The sequence below is a fragment of the Phyllobates terribilis genome, unplaced genomic scaffold (genome assembly GCF_046119375.1).
Source record: "Phyllobates terribilis strain yellow unplaced genomic scaffold, ASM4611937v1 Scaffold_10__3_contigs__length_209671492, whole genome shotgun sequence".
Taxonomy (NCBI): Eukaryota; Metazoa; Chordata; class Amphibia; order Anura; family Dendrobatidae; genus Phyllobates; species Phyllobates terribilis.
The window spans coordinates 184952198-184967018 of NW_027362770.1; the positions used below are offsets into that span (position 1 = coordinate 184952198).

Sequence of the window (14821 nt, forward strand, 5' to 3'; positions counted from 1 at the left end):
TGCATTATCCCTGTGCTGTGACATCACTGTGTGCATTATCCCTGTACTGTGACATCACTGTGCGTATTATCCCTGTACTGTGACATCGCTGTGTATTATCCCTGTACTGTGACATCGCTGTGTATTATCCCTGTACTGTGACATCACTGTGTGTATTATCCCTGTACTGTGACATCACTGTGCATTATCCCTGCACTGTGACATCACTGTGTGCATTATCCCTGCGCTGTGACATCACTGTGTGCATTATCCCTGCGCTGTGACATCACTGTGTATTATCCCTGCGCTGTGACATCACTGTGTGCATTATCCCTGCGCTGTGACATCACTGTGTGCATTATCCCTGTACTGTGACATCACTGTGTGCATTATCCCTGTACTGTGACATCACTGTGTGCATTATCCCTGTACTGTGACATCACTGTGTGCATTATCCCTGTACTGTGACATCACTGTGTGCATTATCCCTGTACTGTGACATCACTGTGTATTATCCCTGTACTGTGACATCACTGTGTGCATTATCCCTGTACTGTGACATTACTGTGTGCATTATCCCTGTGTGCATTATCCCTGCGCTGTGACATCACTGTGTGCATTATCCCTGCGCTGTGACATCACTATGTATTATCCCTGCGCTGTGACATCACTGTGTGCATTATCCCTGCGCTGTGACATCACTGTGTGCATTATCCCTGTGCTGTGACATCACTGTGTGCATTATCCCTGTACTGTGACATCACTGTGTGCATTATCCCTGTACTGTGACATCACTGTGTGCATTATCCCTGTATTGTGACATCACTGTGTGCATTATCCCTGTACTGTGACATCACTGTGTGCATTATCCCTGTACTGTGACATCACTGTGTATTATCCCTGTACTGTGACATCACTGTGTGCATTATCCCTGTACTGTGACATCACTGTGTATTATCCCTGTACTGTGACATCATTGTGTGTATTATCCCTGCACTGTGACATCGCTGTGTATTATCCCTGTACTCTGACATCGCTGTGTATTATCCCTCTACTCTGACATCGCTGTGTGTATTATCCCTGTCCTGTGACATCGCTGTGTGTATTATCCCTGCACTGTGACATCATTGTGTATTATCCCTGCACTGTGACATCATTGTGTATTATCCCTGCACTGTGACATCACTGTGTGTATTATCCCTGTACTGTGACATCGCTGTGTGCATTATCCGTGTACTGTGACATCGCTGTGTATATTATCCCTGTACTGTGGCATCGCTGTGTGTATTATCCCTGTCCTGTGACATCGCTGTGTGTATTATCCCTGTCCTGTGACATCGCTGTGTGTATTATCCCTGTCCTGTGACATCAGTGTGTATTATCCCTGTACTGTGACGTCACTGTGCGCATTGTCCCTGTACTGTGCCGTCACTGTGCGCATTATCCCTGTACTGTGACGTCACTGTGCGCATTATCCCTGTACTATGACGTCACTGTGCGCATTATCCCTGTACTGTGACGTCACTGTGCGCATTATCCCTGTACTGTGACATCACTGTGTGCATTATCCCTGTACTGTGACATCACTGTGTATTATCCCTGTACTGTGACATCACTGTGTTCATTGTACTGTGACATCGCTGTGTGTATTATCCTTGTACTGTGACATCACTGTGTATTATCCCTGTACTGTGACATCACTGTGTATTATCCCTGTACTGTGACATCGCTGTGTGTATTATCCCTGTACTGTGACATCGCTGTGTGTATTATCCCTGTACTGTGACATCGCTGTGTGTATTATCCCTGTACTGTGACATCGCTGTGTGTATTATCCCTGTACTGTGACATCGCTGTGTGTATTATCCCTGTACTGTGACATCACTGTGCATTATCCCTGTACTGTGACATCACTGTGTGCATTATCCCTGCGCTGTGACATCACTGTGTGCATTATCCCTGCGCTGTGACATCACTGTGTATTATCCCTGCGCTGTGACATCACTGTGTGTATTATCCCTGTACTGTGACATCACTGTGTGCATTATCCCTGTACTGTGACATCACTGTGTGCATTATCCCTGTACTGTGACATCACTGTGTGCATTATCCCTGTACTGTGACATCACTGTGCATTATCCCTGTACTGTGACATCACTGTGCATTATCCCTGTACTGTGACATCACTGTGTATTATCCCTGTACTGTGACATCACTGTGTGCATTATCCCTGTACTGTGACATCACTGTGTGAATTATCCCTGTACTGTGACATCACTGTGTATTATCCCAGTACTGTGACATCACTGTGTGCATTATCCCTGTACTGTGACTTCACTGTGTATTATCCCTGTAATGTGACGTCACTGTGCGCATTATCCCTGTACTGTGACATCACTGTGTGAATTATCCCTGTACTGTGACATCACTGTGTGCATTATCCCTGTGTGCATTATCCCTGCGCTGTGACATCACTGTGTGCATTATCCCTGCGCTGTGACATCACTGTGTATTATCCCTGCGCTGTGACATCACTGTGTGCATTATCCCTGCGCTGTGACATCACTGTGTGCATTATCCCTGTGCTGTGACATCACTGTGTACATTATCCCTGTACTGTGACATCACTGTGTGCATTATCCCTGTACTGTGACATCACTGTGTGCATTATCCCTGTACTGTGACATCACTGTGTATTATCCCTGTACTGTGACATCATTGTGTGTATTATCCCTGCACTGTGACATCGCTGTGTATTATCCCTGCACTGTGACATCATTGTGTGTATTATCCCTGTACTCTGACATCGCTGTGTATTATCCCTGTACTGTGACATCGCTGTGTGTATTATCCCTGTCCTGTGACATCGCTGTGTGTATTATCCCTGCACTGTGACATCATTGTGTATTATCCCTGCACTGTGACATCACTGTGTGTATTATCCCTGCACTGTGACATCACTGTGTGTATTATCCCTGTACTGTGACATCACTGTGTATATTATCCCTGTACTGTGACATCACTGTGTATTATCCTTGTACTCTGACATCGCTGTGTGCATTATCCCTGTACTGTGACGTCGCTGTGTGCATTATCCGTGTACTGTGACATCGCTGTGTATATTATCCCTGTACTGTGGCATCGCTGTGTGTATTATCCCTGTCCTGTGACATCGCTGTGTGTATTATCCCTGTCCTGTGACATCAGTGTGTATTATCCCTGTACTGTGACGTCACTGTGCGCATTATCCCTGTACTGTGACGTCACTGTGCGCATTATCCCTGTACTGTGACGTCACTGTGTGCATTATCCCTGTACTGTGACATCACTGTGTGCATTATCCCTGTACTGTGACATCACTGTGTGCATTATCCCTGTACTGTGACATCACTGTGTATTTCCCCTGTACTGTGACATCACTGTGTATTATCCCTGTACTGTGACATCACTGTGTTCATTGTACTGTGACATCGCTGTGTGTATTATCCCTGTACTGTGACATCACTGTGTATTATCCTTGTACTGTGACATCACTGTGTATTATCCCTGTACTGTGACATCACTATGTATTATCCCTGTACTGTGACATCACTGTGTGTATTATCCCTGTACTGACATCGCTGTGTGTATTATCCCTGTACTGTGACATCGCTGTGTGTATTATCCCTGTACTGTGACATCACTGTGTATTATCCCTGTACTGTGACATCACTGTGCATTATCCCTGTACTGTGACATCACTGTGCATTATCCCTGTACTGTGACATCACTTTGTGTATTATCCCTGTACTGTGACATCGCTGTGTGCATTATCCCTGTACTGTGACATCACTGTGTGCATTATCTGTCCTGTGACATCGCTGTGTGTATTATCCCTGTCCTGTGACATCGCTGTGTGCATTATCCCTGTACTGTGACGTCACTGTGCGCATTATCCCTGTACTGTGACGTCACTGTGCGCATTATCCCTGTACTGTGACATCACTGTGTGCATTATCTCTGTCCTGTGACATCGCTGTGTGCATTATCTCTGTCCTGTGACATCACTGTGTGCATTATCCCTGTACTGTGACGTCACTGTGCGCATTATCCCTGTACTGTGACATCACTGTGTGCATTATCCCTGTACTGTGACATCACTGTGTATTATCCCTGTACTGTGACATCACTGTGTTCATTGTACTGTGACATCGCTGTGTGCATTATCCCTGTACTGTGACATCACTGTGTGTATTATCTCTGTACTATGACATCGCTGTGTGTATTATCCTGTACTGTGACATCACTGTGTGCATTATCTCTGTACTTTGACATCGCTGTGTGCATTATCCGTGTACTGTGACGTCGCTGTGTGCATTATCCGTGTCCTGTGACGTCGCTGTGTGCATTATCCGTGTCCTGTGACGTCGCTGTGTGCATTATCTGTCCTGTGACATCGCTGTGTGCAGTATTACTGCAGGGTGACACAGAGATAACACGGAGAGGACAAGAAGTAACTTTCTGACTGTCACTGCCGCCACGAGAGGGTTAATCGGAGAGGAAACTGCGGGCAGTAGAGGGCGGTCACCATGGTAACAGGTCTCCTGCGCCCGAGACAAAGGAGCAGACGCGTGTGACTCCGCCTAGTTCCGGCAGCGCGCACTCGCCCGCGCATGCCCAGTACCAATCCCGCCCACAACCTCCTCTCTTCTGTTATGTAGCCTTATCGGCGGCGCCGCGCATGCTCAGGGCGGAGCCGCGCACGTCAGACCCCGGCAGCGCGCACGTCACCCATTAACGGTCCAGTCAGGACTCCGGCCGGCGGCTGTCTGTATCCGCGGACTGACGGTGAGATAGGAGCGGAGCAGGATGCCGGGCCCCCGGAGAGCGGGGCCGGGCTGAGCAGAGACTGAGACCCCGGAGCCAGAGCAGGCGCGCTCCCTCCTTCCCGCACGGCGGCCTCGGGCAGCACGACGCTCGCCAGGCCGCGGCCTAGTCAGGGGGATGCCGGGATGGAGAGCCACATATCCTGCCTTTTCCCGGAGCTGCTCGCCATGATCTTCAGCTACCTGGACGTCCGCGACAAGGGCCGGGCGGCGCAGGTGTGCGGGGCCTGGCGGGACGCGGCCTACCACAAGTCAGTGTGGCGGGGCACCGAGGCCAAGCTGCACCTCCGCCGCGCCAACCCGTCGCTGTTCCCCAGCCTGCAGGCGCGGGGCATCCGGCGGGTGCAGATCCTCAGCCTGCGCCGCTCCCTCAGCTACGTCATCCAGGGCCTGCCCGACATCGCCAGCCTGAACCTCAGCGGCTGCTACAACCTGACGGACAACGGCCTGGGCCACGCCTTCGTGCAGGAGATCCCGAGCCTGCGGGCGCTCAACCTCAGCCTGTGCAAGCAGATCACGGACAGCAGCCTGGGCCGCATCGCCCAGTACCTGAAGCGGCTGGAGGGGCTGGAGCTGGGGGGCTGCTCCAACATCACCAACACGGGGCTGCTGCTGATCGCCTGGGGGCTGCACGGCCTGAAGAGCCTGAACCTGCGCAGCTGCCGCCACGTCTCAGACGTGGGCATCGGTCACCTGGCCGGCATGACCCGCAGCGCCGCCGAGGGCTGCCTGAGCCTGGAGCAGCTCACCCTGCAGGACTGCCAGAAGCTGACCGACCTGGCGCTCAAGCACATCGCCCGGGGGCTGCAGGGGCTCCGCGTGCTCAACCTCAGCTTCTGCGGGGGCATCTCGGACGCCGGGCTGCTGCACCTGTCCCACATGGGTGGTCTACGGAGCCTGAACCTGCGCAGCTGCGACAACATCAGTGACACTGGCATCATGCACCTGGCCATGGGCAGCCTGCGACTCTCCGGCCTGGACGTCTCCTTCTGCGACAAGGTGGGCGACCAGAGCCTGGCGTACATCGCCCAAGGGCTGTACGGACTCAAGTCCCTGTCACTCTGCTCCTGTCACATCAGCGATGACGGCATCAACCGGATGGTGCGGCAGATGCACAGCCTCAGGACCCTGAACATCGGCCAGTGCGTCCGCATCACCGACAAGGGCCTGGAGCTCATTGCAGAGCACCTGAGCCAGCTGACTGGCATCGACCTTTACGGGTGCACCCGCATCACCAAGAGGGGACTGGAGCGGATCACGCAGCTGCCTTGCCTCAAAGTGCTCAACCTGGGGCTATGGCAGATGACCGAGAGCGAGAAGGTCAGGTGAGGGCCGGCGCGCCCAGCTCTATGCCACCCGCGAGACTCTCCGGACTGCTGCATTATACTGCCTGCTAGGGCCACACAAGCTGGGAAGAGAACGGGCCACGTGTGGTGCCAGAGATGAGCAGCGTCAGGTTGTTACCAGCGAGGTGTAAATGACGGGGGCACACTGGTTTGTGGCATGGGTTACCCACGAGCAGCACCTTGTGCTGGAGAACTGCCCGGGACCCCATCCCTAATGTTCTCTGCTGCGGGTTAGAGAATGTGCTGCCAGCGCCTCCTCGGCTGCAGGCTAGGGGACGCAGCGCCTCCTCCTCCTCCTCCTCAGGCTAGGGGACGCAGCGCCTCCTCCTCCTCAGGCTAGGGGACGCAGCGCCTCCTCCTCCTCAGGCTAGGGGACGCAGCGCCTCCTCCTCCTCAGGCTAGGGGACGCAGCGCCCCCTCCTCCTCGGCTGCAGGCTAGGGGACGCAGCGCCCCCTCCTCCTCGGCTGCAGGCTAGGGGACGCAGCGCCCCCTCCTCCTCGGCTGCAGGCTAGGGGACGCAGCGCCCCCTCCTCCTCGGCTGCAGGCTAGGGGACGCAGCGCCCCCTCCTCCTCGGCTGCAGGCTAGGGGACGCAGCGCCCCCTCCTCCTCGGCTGCAGGCTAGGGGACGCAGCGCCCCCTCCTCCTCGGCTGCAGGCTAGGGGACGCAGCGCCCCCTCCTCCTCGGCTGCAGGCTAGGGGACGCAGCGCCCCCTCCTCCTCGGCTGCAGGCTAGGGGACGCAGCGCCCCCTCCTCCTCGGCTGCAGGCTAGGGGACGCAGCGCCCCCTCCTCCTCGGCTGCAGGCTAGGGGACGCAGCGCCCCCTCCTCCTCGGCTGCAGGCTAGGGGACGCAGCGCCCCCTCCTCCTCGGCTGCAGGCTAGGGGACGCAGCGCCTCCCCCTCCTCGGCTGCAGGCTAGGGGACGCAGCGCCTCCCCCTCCTCGGCTGCAGGCTAGGGGACGCAGCGCCTCCCCCTCCTCGGCTGCAGGCTAGGGGATGTGCCGCCGCCTCTTCCGCGGCTGCGGGTCAGAGGATGTGCCACCTCTTCCTCTACCACCATTGCTGTCACTGAACGTCACAGGCTGGCATCGTCCACATTGTAACGGTATTTGCCTACGAGCGGACCACCATCCTCTGATCTTCATGTGCAAAGGGGGTCAGAAGACTAGGTGAAATTGCTGCAGTTTTGAAAAATTACACAAAACTCCAGCCACAATTTCAACCCCCGACCCAGGAAGGTGGACACGTGGCAGCGTAAGCAGAGTGGCTAACCCATGCCGAGAGCTAGTCACCGCTCCATGCTCCAGCATTAGAAGGGGTTAACGGGAGCTGCACCCCTAACATTTCTTATATTTTTAGTTATTTTCTATGTTTTGTAAAGTAGAATGAAGTTTCCAGTGAAGAATCTTTTATCTGACACATTCCCTCCCCCGGCCCTGGAGATGAGAGCTCCTCCACCCCCCACTCGTGGTTTTCCTTACGGCCGGCTACCTCGTTATTAATTTTCACAACCTAAAAAAAAAAAAAAAAGTGTGATTTTATTTGGCCCCTTTATTATGTTTGTGCCTAAACTGGAAAGATTGGTCCTTTCTGTTCTGACATTTCAAGAAATCATGTGCCCCTCTGCGTGACGAGGCTGCCTACTTATTTGTCATCTAATGCCAGTCTGTTGCATAATTACTAGCGTCCCATGCCGGGATCAGACACGAGACCCCCCCACGCCCCCCTGTATGAGTTTAATGGGACTTTCCTTAATTTGTAATCATGTTATTGACCAATTTGAGTTGTAGAACTTTAGTGCAGATCTTTTGCCTTTCTTAACTCTTTGCTGCTGATGGACGAGAAAAGCCGAGCGCTGACGATAGTCAAATTATATATGCAAACATTAGACCCCCACCCCACCTTTTGCTTTTCTACCGGGGGGGCAGAATCCGTGGTCGTTCTGAGATCGGGGAACTTTCTGTCCTCGTTTCCGTGGAGCACATTCAGCTCCATTTTAGACTTTTTTTTTTTGCAAAAAGAAAAAAATTACCACCGTGGACTTCATTGGTATTTTCTCTCCCCCCCGCCGCCCTGTCCACTCACTGAACATCTCCCCAGTTGGATCTCACCTAGAAAACGTGCCGAATTTCATTGTACTGTCTGTGAATTTGTATAAAAAGATCCTCCGAGAAACGCTTTATATTCTTACAGTTAAAAGGAAAAACGGATATTTATATAATAAAAGAGGAAATATGATGTATGTTTTTGAGAAAAGAGTCTGCTGGCGTGTTATTCCGGTGATAGGGCAGAGAGCATGCTGGGGGTTATCTGATGGGGGGTTGTAGGACAGTGCGTGGAGAAGCCAGAGTAATGTCCCTCTACGGTGGTTGTAAACTACAACTCCCAGCATGCTCTAGCAGCTTACATCAGGCAGAGCATGCTGGGAGCTGTAGTTCTGCAGCAGCTGAAAAACAACAGGTTGGAGACTAGAAAGTTGTGTGGCTGCAGCAAAACCCCCCGAATATTAGAGGAGAATTGCTCGTCCTAAACCCCCTGACAAAGAGGAACCGTGTAAATCATCATCTTTCCTGCGGCTGGACCACATGCAGACCTGTGCGCTGGCACCGAGCCGCCTCATCCTACAAATGCCAGCGTCTGGATGTGGCCACAGACCGGGGAGGACTTCATGTTTGGTGCTGGAAATACAGTTGCCATGGATTGGAATGTATTCACATGAGCGGGTACAGTGCCACAGGGACAGAACTGCGCATATATATATATATATAATCGTCTTATCCCGTATGTCTTTCTAGGAAATCCCGCGTCGCTCATTGGTCCGGCAGCGGCCAATCAGTGACGCGGGATTTCAGAAAAAAGATGGTGGCCGTTAGCGGCTCATCTGCGGGACGGAGATGCAGCCGGGAGATGACCGGCGCGAGGCGCTCATCTCCCGGCCGGTAGCAGCAGAAGGACCCCGACCGCCGGCGCCGCTGACCTCCATGCGGCTAGGGTGTCAAGGGAGGACCGGGGAGCGGCGCTGCGGGTCGGGATACTTCTGCTGCGAGCAGTCGCTCATCTTCTGGCTTCTCGCAGCGGAAGTAGCCGCACAGGCAGCGCCGCTCCCCGGTCCTCACCAATACGATTCGGTGATTGGCCGCGGTCTCCGGCCGCGACCAATCCGTGATCTTGGCGCAAAAGTTAAACACCGCTCTGCTGATTGGTCGCGGCCCGCGACCAATCACCGATTTGGGCGCCACATTTAAACACTGCTGTGCTGATTGGTCGCGGATGCCAGCCGCGACCAATCAGCGAGATTGGCGCCAAATTTAAACAACTTAGATCTCCCGAAGGCAAGTGTGAACGGAGGAGCGGCGCCGCCGGTCGAGATGCTTCTGCTGCGAGCAGCAGCTTATCTCTCTGCTGCTCGCAGCGGAAGTAGCCGCACAGGCAGCGCCGCTCCCCGGTCCTCACTAATGCGATGCTGATTGGTCGCAGTCGCAACCAATCAGCGATATGGGCGGCAAATTTAAACCCCACTCTGCTGATTGGTTGCGGCCGGCCACCTCGACCAATCAGCAGAGTGGGGTTTAAATTTGGCGCCAAAATTGCTGATTGGTTGCGGCCGGCCACCTCGACCAATCAGCAATTTTGGCGCCAAATTTAAACCCCGCTCTGCTGATTGCGCCCGGTCGGGCGCATACATATTCTAGAATACCCGATGCGTTAGAATTGGGCTACCATCTAGTCTTACTATAAGTGCCTGGCTGTGTGATGGCTAGGAAAACCGGAATTAAACAAATGTTGGGATCCAGTTGCCCACCGCATGCCAGTACGTACATGCCCTCAGGGTGCCCGTACCCAGTGTGGGTTTTACACACACTGGACACGGGCATGCTGAGGGAATATATACAAACTTGGTATGGGCACCCTTAGAGTGTACATAGACATTGGCACTGGGTACCAGCACCCCGAGGGCTTAGTGATCGGACTCAAAGGGTGGTTGTAAATGGCTTCACATACAGCTGGATGAATGTCTCAAGTGGGGTACCACAGGGCTCCGTCCTGGGACCTGTATTGTTCAACATCTTTATCAATGATTTAGATGAAGGAATTGAGGGTAAACTGATTAAATTTGCTGATGACACAAAGCTAGGAGGGATAGCTAATACTAGAGAAGAGAGAGAGAGGCTTCAAAAAGACCTAAATAAACTGGAGCAGTGGGCAGCAACCAACAGAATGTTTTTTAACAGGGAAAAATGCAAAGTACTACATCTGGGCAATAAAAATGAAAAAAGCATATACAGAATGGGAGGAATAGAGCTAAGCAACAGTACATGTGAAAAAGACTTAGGTATACTAATAGATCATAGACTGAACATGAGTCAACAGTGTGATGCAGCAGCAAAAAAGGCAAATACAATTCTGGGATGTATTAACAGAAGCATACAGTCTAGATCACGTGAAGTCATTATCGGTCTTTACTCCTCTTTGGTCAGACCTCATCTGGAATACTGTGTACAGTTTTGGGCACCACATTTTAAAAAAGACATCGACAAACTGGAGCAAGTTCAGAGAAGAGCGACCAGAATGGTGACTGGTCTGCAAACCATGTCCTATGAGGAACGGTTGCAGGATTTGGGAATGTTTAGCTTGCAAAAAAGAAGACTGAGAGGAGACTTAATAGCTGTCTACAAATATGTCAAGGGCTGTCACATTGTAGAAGGATCATCTTTATTCTCATTTGCACAAGGAAAGACTAGAAGCAATGGGATGAAGCTAAATGGGAGGAGACACAGATTAGATATTAGAAAAAACTTTTTGACAGTTAGGGTGATTAATGAGTGGAACAGGCGGCCACGAGAGGTGGTGAGTTCCCCTTCAATGGACGTCTTCAAACAGAGGCTGGACAGACATCTGTCTGAGATGATTTAGTGAATCCTGCTTTGAGCAGGGGGTTGGACCAGATGACCCAGGAGGTCCCTTCCAACTCTACCATTCTATGATTCTATGTACACACTGGTGTATATTCACACACAGGGTATGGGCACCCTTAATGTGTGTGTAAGATCATATATATATATATATATATATATATATATATATATATATATATATATATACACAGTACAGACCAAAAGTTTGGACACACCTCATTTAAAGATTTTTCTGTATTTTCATGACTATGTAAATTGCACATTCACACTGAAGGCATCAAAACTATGAATTACCACATGTGGAATTATATACTTAACAAAAAAGTGTGAAACAACTGAAAATATGTCTTATATTCTAGGTTCTTCACAGTAGCCACCTTTTGCTTTGATGACTGCTCTGCACACTCTGGGCATTCTCTTGATGAGCTTCAAGAGGTAGTCACCGGAAATGGTCTTCCAACAATCTTGAAGGAGTTCCCAGAGATGCTTAGCACTTGTTGGCCCTTTTGCCTTCACTCTGCGGTCCAGCTCACCCCAAACCATCTCGATTGGGTTCAGGTCTGGTGACTGTGGAGGCCAGGTCATCTGGCGTAGCCCCCCATCACTCTCCTTCTTGGTCAAATAGCCCTTACACAGCCTGGAGGTGTTTGGGGTCATTGTCCTGTTGAAAAATAAATGATGGTCCAACTAAACGCAAACCGGATGGAATAGCATGACGCTGCAAGATGCTGTAGTAGCCATGCTGGCTCAGTATGCCTTCAATTTTGAATAAATCCCCAACAGTGTCACCAGCAAAGCCCCCCCACACCATCACACCTCCTCCTCCATGCTTCACGGTAGGAACCAGGCATGTAGAGTCCATCCGTTCACCTTTTCTGCGTCGCACAAAGACACGGTGGTTGGAACCAAAGATCTCAAATTTGGACTCATCAGACCAAAGCACAGATTTCCACTGGTCTAATGTCCATTCCTTGTGTTCTTTAGCCCAAACAAGTCTCTTCTGCTTGTTGCCTGTCCTTAGCAGTGGTTTCCTAGCAGCTATTTTACCATGAAGGCCTGCTGCACAAAGTCTCCTCTTAACAGTTGTTGTAGAGATGTGTCTGCTGCTAGAACTCTGTGTGGCATTGACCTGGTCTCTAATCTGAGCTGCTGTTAACCGGCGATTTCTGAGGCTGGTGACTCGGATAAACTTATCCTCAGAAGCAGAGGTGACTCTTGGTCTTCCTTTCCTGGGGCGGTCCTCATGTGAGCCAGTTTCTTTGTAGCGCTTGATTGTTTTTGCAACTGCACTTGGGGACACTTTCAAAGTTTTCCCAATTTTTCGGACTGACTGACCTTCATTTCTTAAAGTAATGATGGCCACTCGTTTTTCTTTACTTAGAATTTGTATTATGGCAAGAAAAAAGCAGCTAACAGTCTATTCAGTAGGACTATCAGCTGTGTATCCACCAGACTTCTGCACAACACAACTGATGGTCCCAACCCCATTTATAAGGCAAGAAATCCCACTTATTAAACCTGACAGGGCACACCTGTGAAGTGAAGACCATTTCCGGTGACTACCTCTGGAAGCTCATCATGAGAATGCCAAGAGTGTGCAAAGCAGTCATCAAAGCAAAAGGTGGCTACTGTGAAGAACCTAGAATATAAGACAGATTTTCAGTTGTTTCACACTTTTTTGTTAAGTATATAATTCCACATGTGGTAATTCATAGTTTTGATGCCTTCAGTGTGAATGGACAATTTTCATAGTCATGTGTCCAAACTTTTGGTCTGTACTGTATATAATCTATATCTCTTACACATGGACAACCTGTCCCCCCTCCCATCCTCACCATTAAATCCATTATCATCAAATAGAAAGAACATGGTACCACAACAATCCTGCCTAGAGAAGACGCCCACCAAAATGCTCAGTTCGGACAAGAAAGGCAGCACAGAGACCAAAGGTAACCGTGAAGGAGCTGTAGAGACTGGAGTATCTGTCCATACAACCACAATAAACCGTACAATCCATAGAGGTGGCCTTTATGGAAGAGTGCGCAAAAAAAAAAAGCATTTACTTACACACAAATACTGTAAGGCTCGTTTTAAGTTTGCCAAAAGATGTGGGAGACTCCCCAATTATATGGAGGAAGGTACTGTGGTCAGATAAGACCAAAATTGAACTTTTTGCCCACCAAAGTAAACGCTAGGTCTGACCTCAAACCAACACAGCTCATCACCCCAAGAACACCATCCCCACAGTAAAACAAAGTGGTGGCAGCATCATGCTGTGGGGATGTTTTTTCGGCAGCAGAGACAGGGAAAGTGGTCTGAGTCGATGGGAAGATGGATGGTGAAAAATACAGGGATATTCTTGAGCAAAACCTGTTTCAGTCTGTGAGTGATTTGAGACTGAACGGAGGTTCACCTTCCAACAAGACAATGACCCAAAGCATACTGCTAAAGCATAACTCGAGTGGTGTAAGGGGAAACATGTAAATGTTCTGGAGCGGCCGAGTCACAGCCCAGACCTTAATCCAATGGAGAATCTGTGGTCAGACGTGAAGATCGCTGTTCACCAGAGGAAACCATCTAACATGTAGGAGCTGGAGCAGTTTTGCCTTGAGGAATGGGCAAAAATCCCAGTGGCAAAATGTGGAAAGCTCATAGAGACTTATCCAAAGTGACTGCAGCTGTAACTGCCGCAAAAGGAGGCTCCACAAAGTACTGACTTTAGGGGGTGAATAGTTATGCACAGTGAAGATTTCAGTTATTTTGTCCAATTTGTTTTTGCTTCACAAAACAGAAAACCAAATGTTCACAGTTGTCGGCATGTTCCTTACATGAACTGATGCAAACCCTCAGAACCACCAGTGAAACTCCAGGTTGCGAGGTAGAAAAACACAAAAAATGCCGAGGGGGTGAATACTTTTGTAAGCAACTGTAGCGGGTCTTGAAGATTTGCACAGAATGGAGACTAGCTGCCCGATTCCACAGAAAATTGATTATGACCCATCACAGCGAGGATGGGAAGCAGTCGGGAGCGGCAGGGGGTGACGTCCCCGGGGCAGAGACGGCTCCAGGTCAGAGACTCCACGTTTCCTGGCCCGAGCGGCGGGTACATCGGAGCCGCTATGTGCAGAATACCGCAGCCGCTCGGATCTGGCGGTTTGCAGGTTAAGGGGCTGTAATGTAATTCTCATCACAAGTTTACTCTGGCAGCTCCTGGCGGCCGCGCTGTGTGTGCTGTCAGGATGAAGCAGCTGTCACATCTGATATTCACAGGCTGATGTTTACCAGAGAGGTCCCCGCTGGCAGCGATTAGACTGCTCCAGAGCCAGCGAGACCGGCAGCCAGAGCAGAGCGCCCACCGGGGTAACGTCACATCATAATCTACCTCCCAGGGGCAGGACGGCGATTAACGGGTTAAAGGAAATCCACCACCCCAGCCAGAAGATTACAGTCAGAGCAGACAAGAGGTATACATACACCTGTACAGAGACTGATGACCATCAACCCCCTCATCCATCACCAGAGATCAGCGGTGACATCACTGAGAATGCCACCTATCCATCACTAGAGATCAGCGGTGACATCACTGAGAATGCCTCCTATCCATCACCAGAGATCAGCAGTGACATCACTGAGAATGCCTCCTATCCATCACCAGAGATCAGCGGTGACATCACTGAGAATGCCGCCTATCCATCACCAGAGATCAGCGGTGAC

General features: G+C 50.7%; 1 protein-coding gene across 1 annotated transcript; it reads left to right on the forward strand.

The window, feature by feature from the left end:
- The first annotated feature begins 4686 nt into the window (after positions 1-4686).
- Positions 4687-6483, forward strand: FBXL14 (F-box and leucine rich repeat protein 14). The gene has a single exon (XM_073649389.1). The coding sequence runs from the start codon at positions 4971-4973 to the stop codon at positions 6171-6173; it is 1203 nt and encodes a 400-aa protein (XP_073505490.1). The 5' UTR covers positions 4687-4970; the 3' UTR covers positions 6174-6483.
- Positions 6484-14821: the final 8338 nt, after the last annotated feature.

Coding starts and splice junctions, on each gene's coding strand:
- FBXL14 (XM_073649389.1), top strand. CDS start 4,971: ATGGAGAGCCACATATCCTGCCTTTTCCCGGAGCTGCTCGCCATGATC.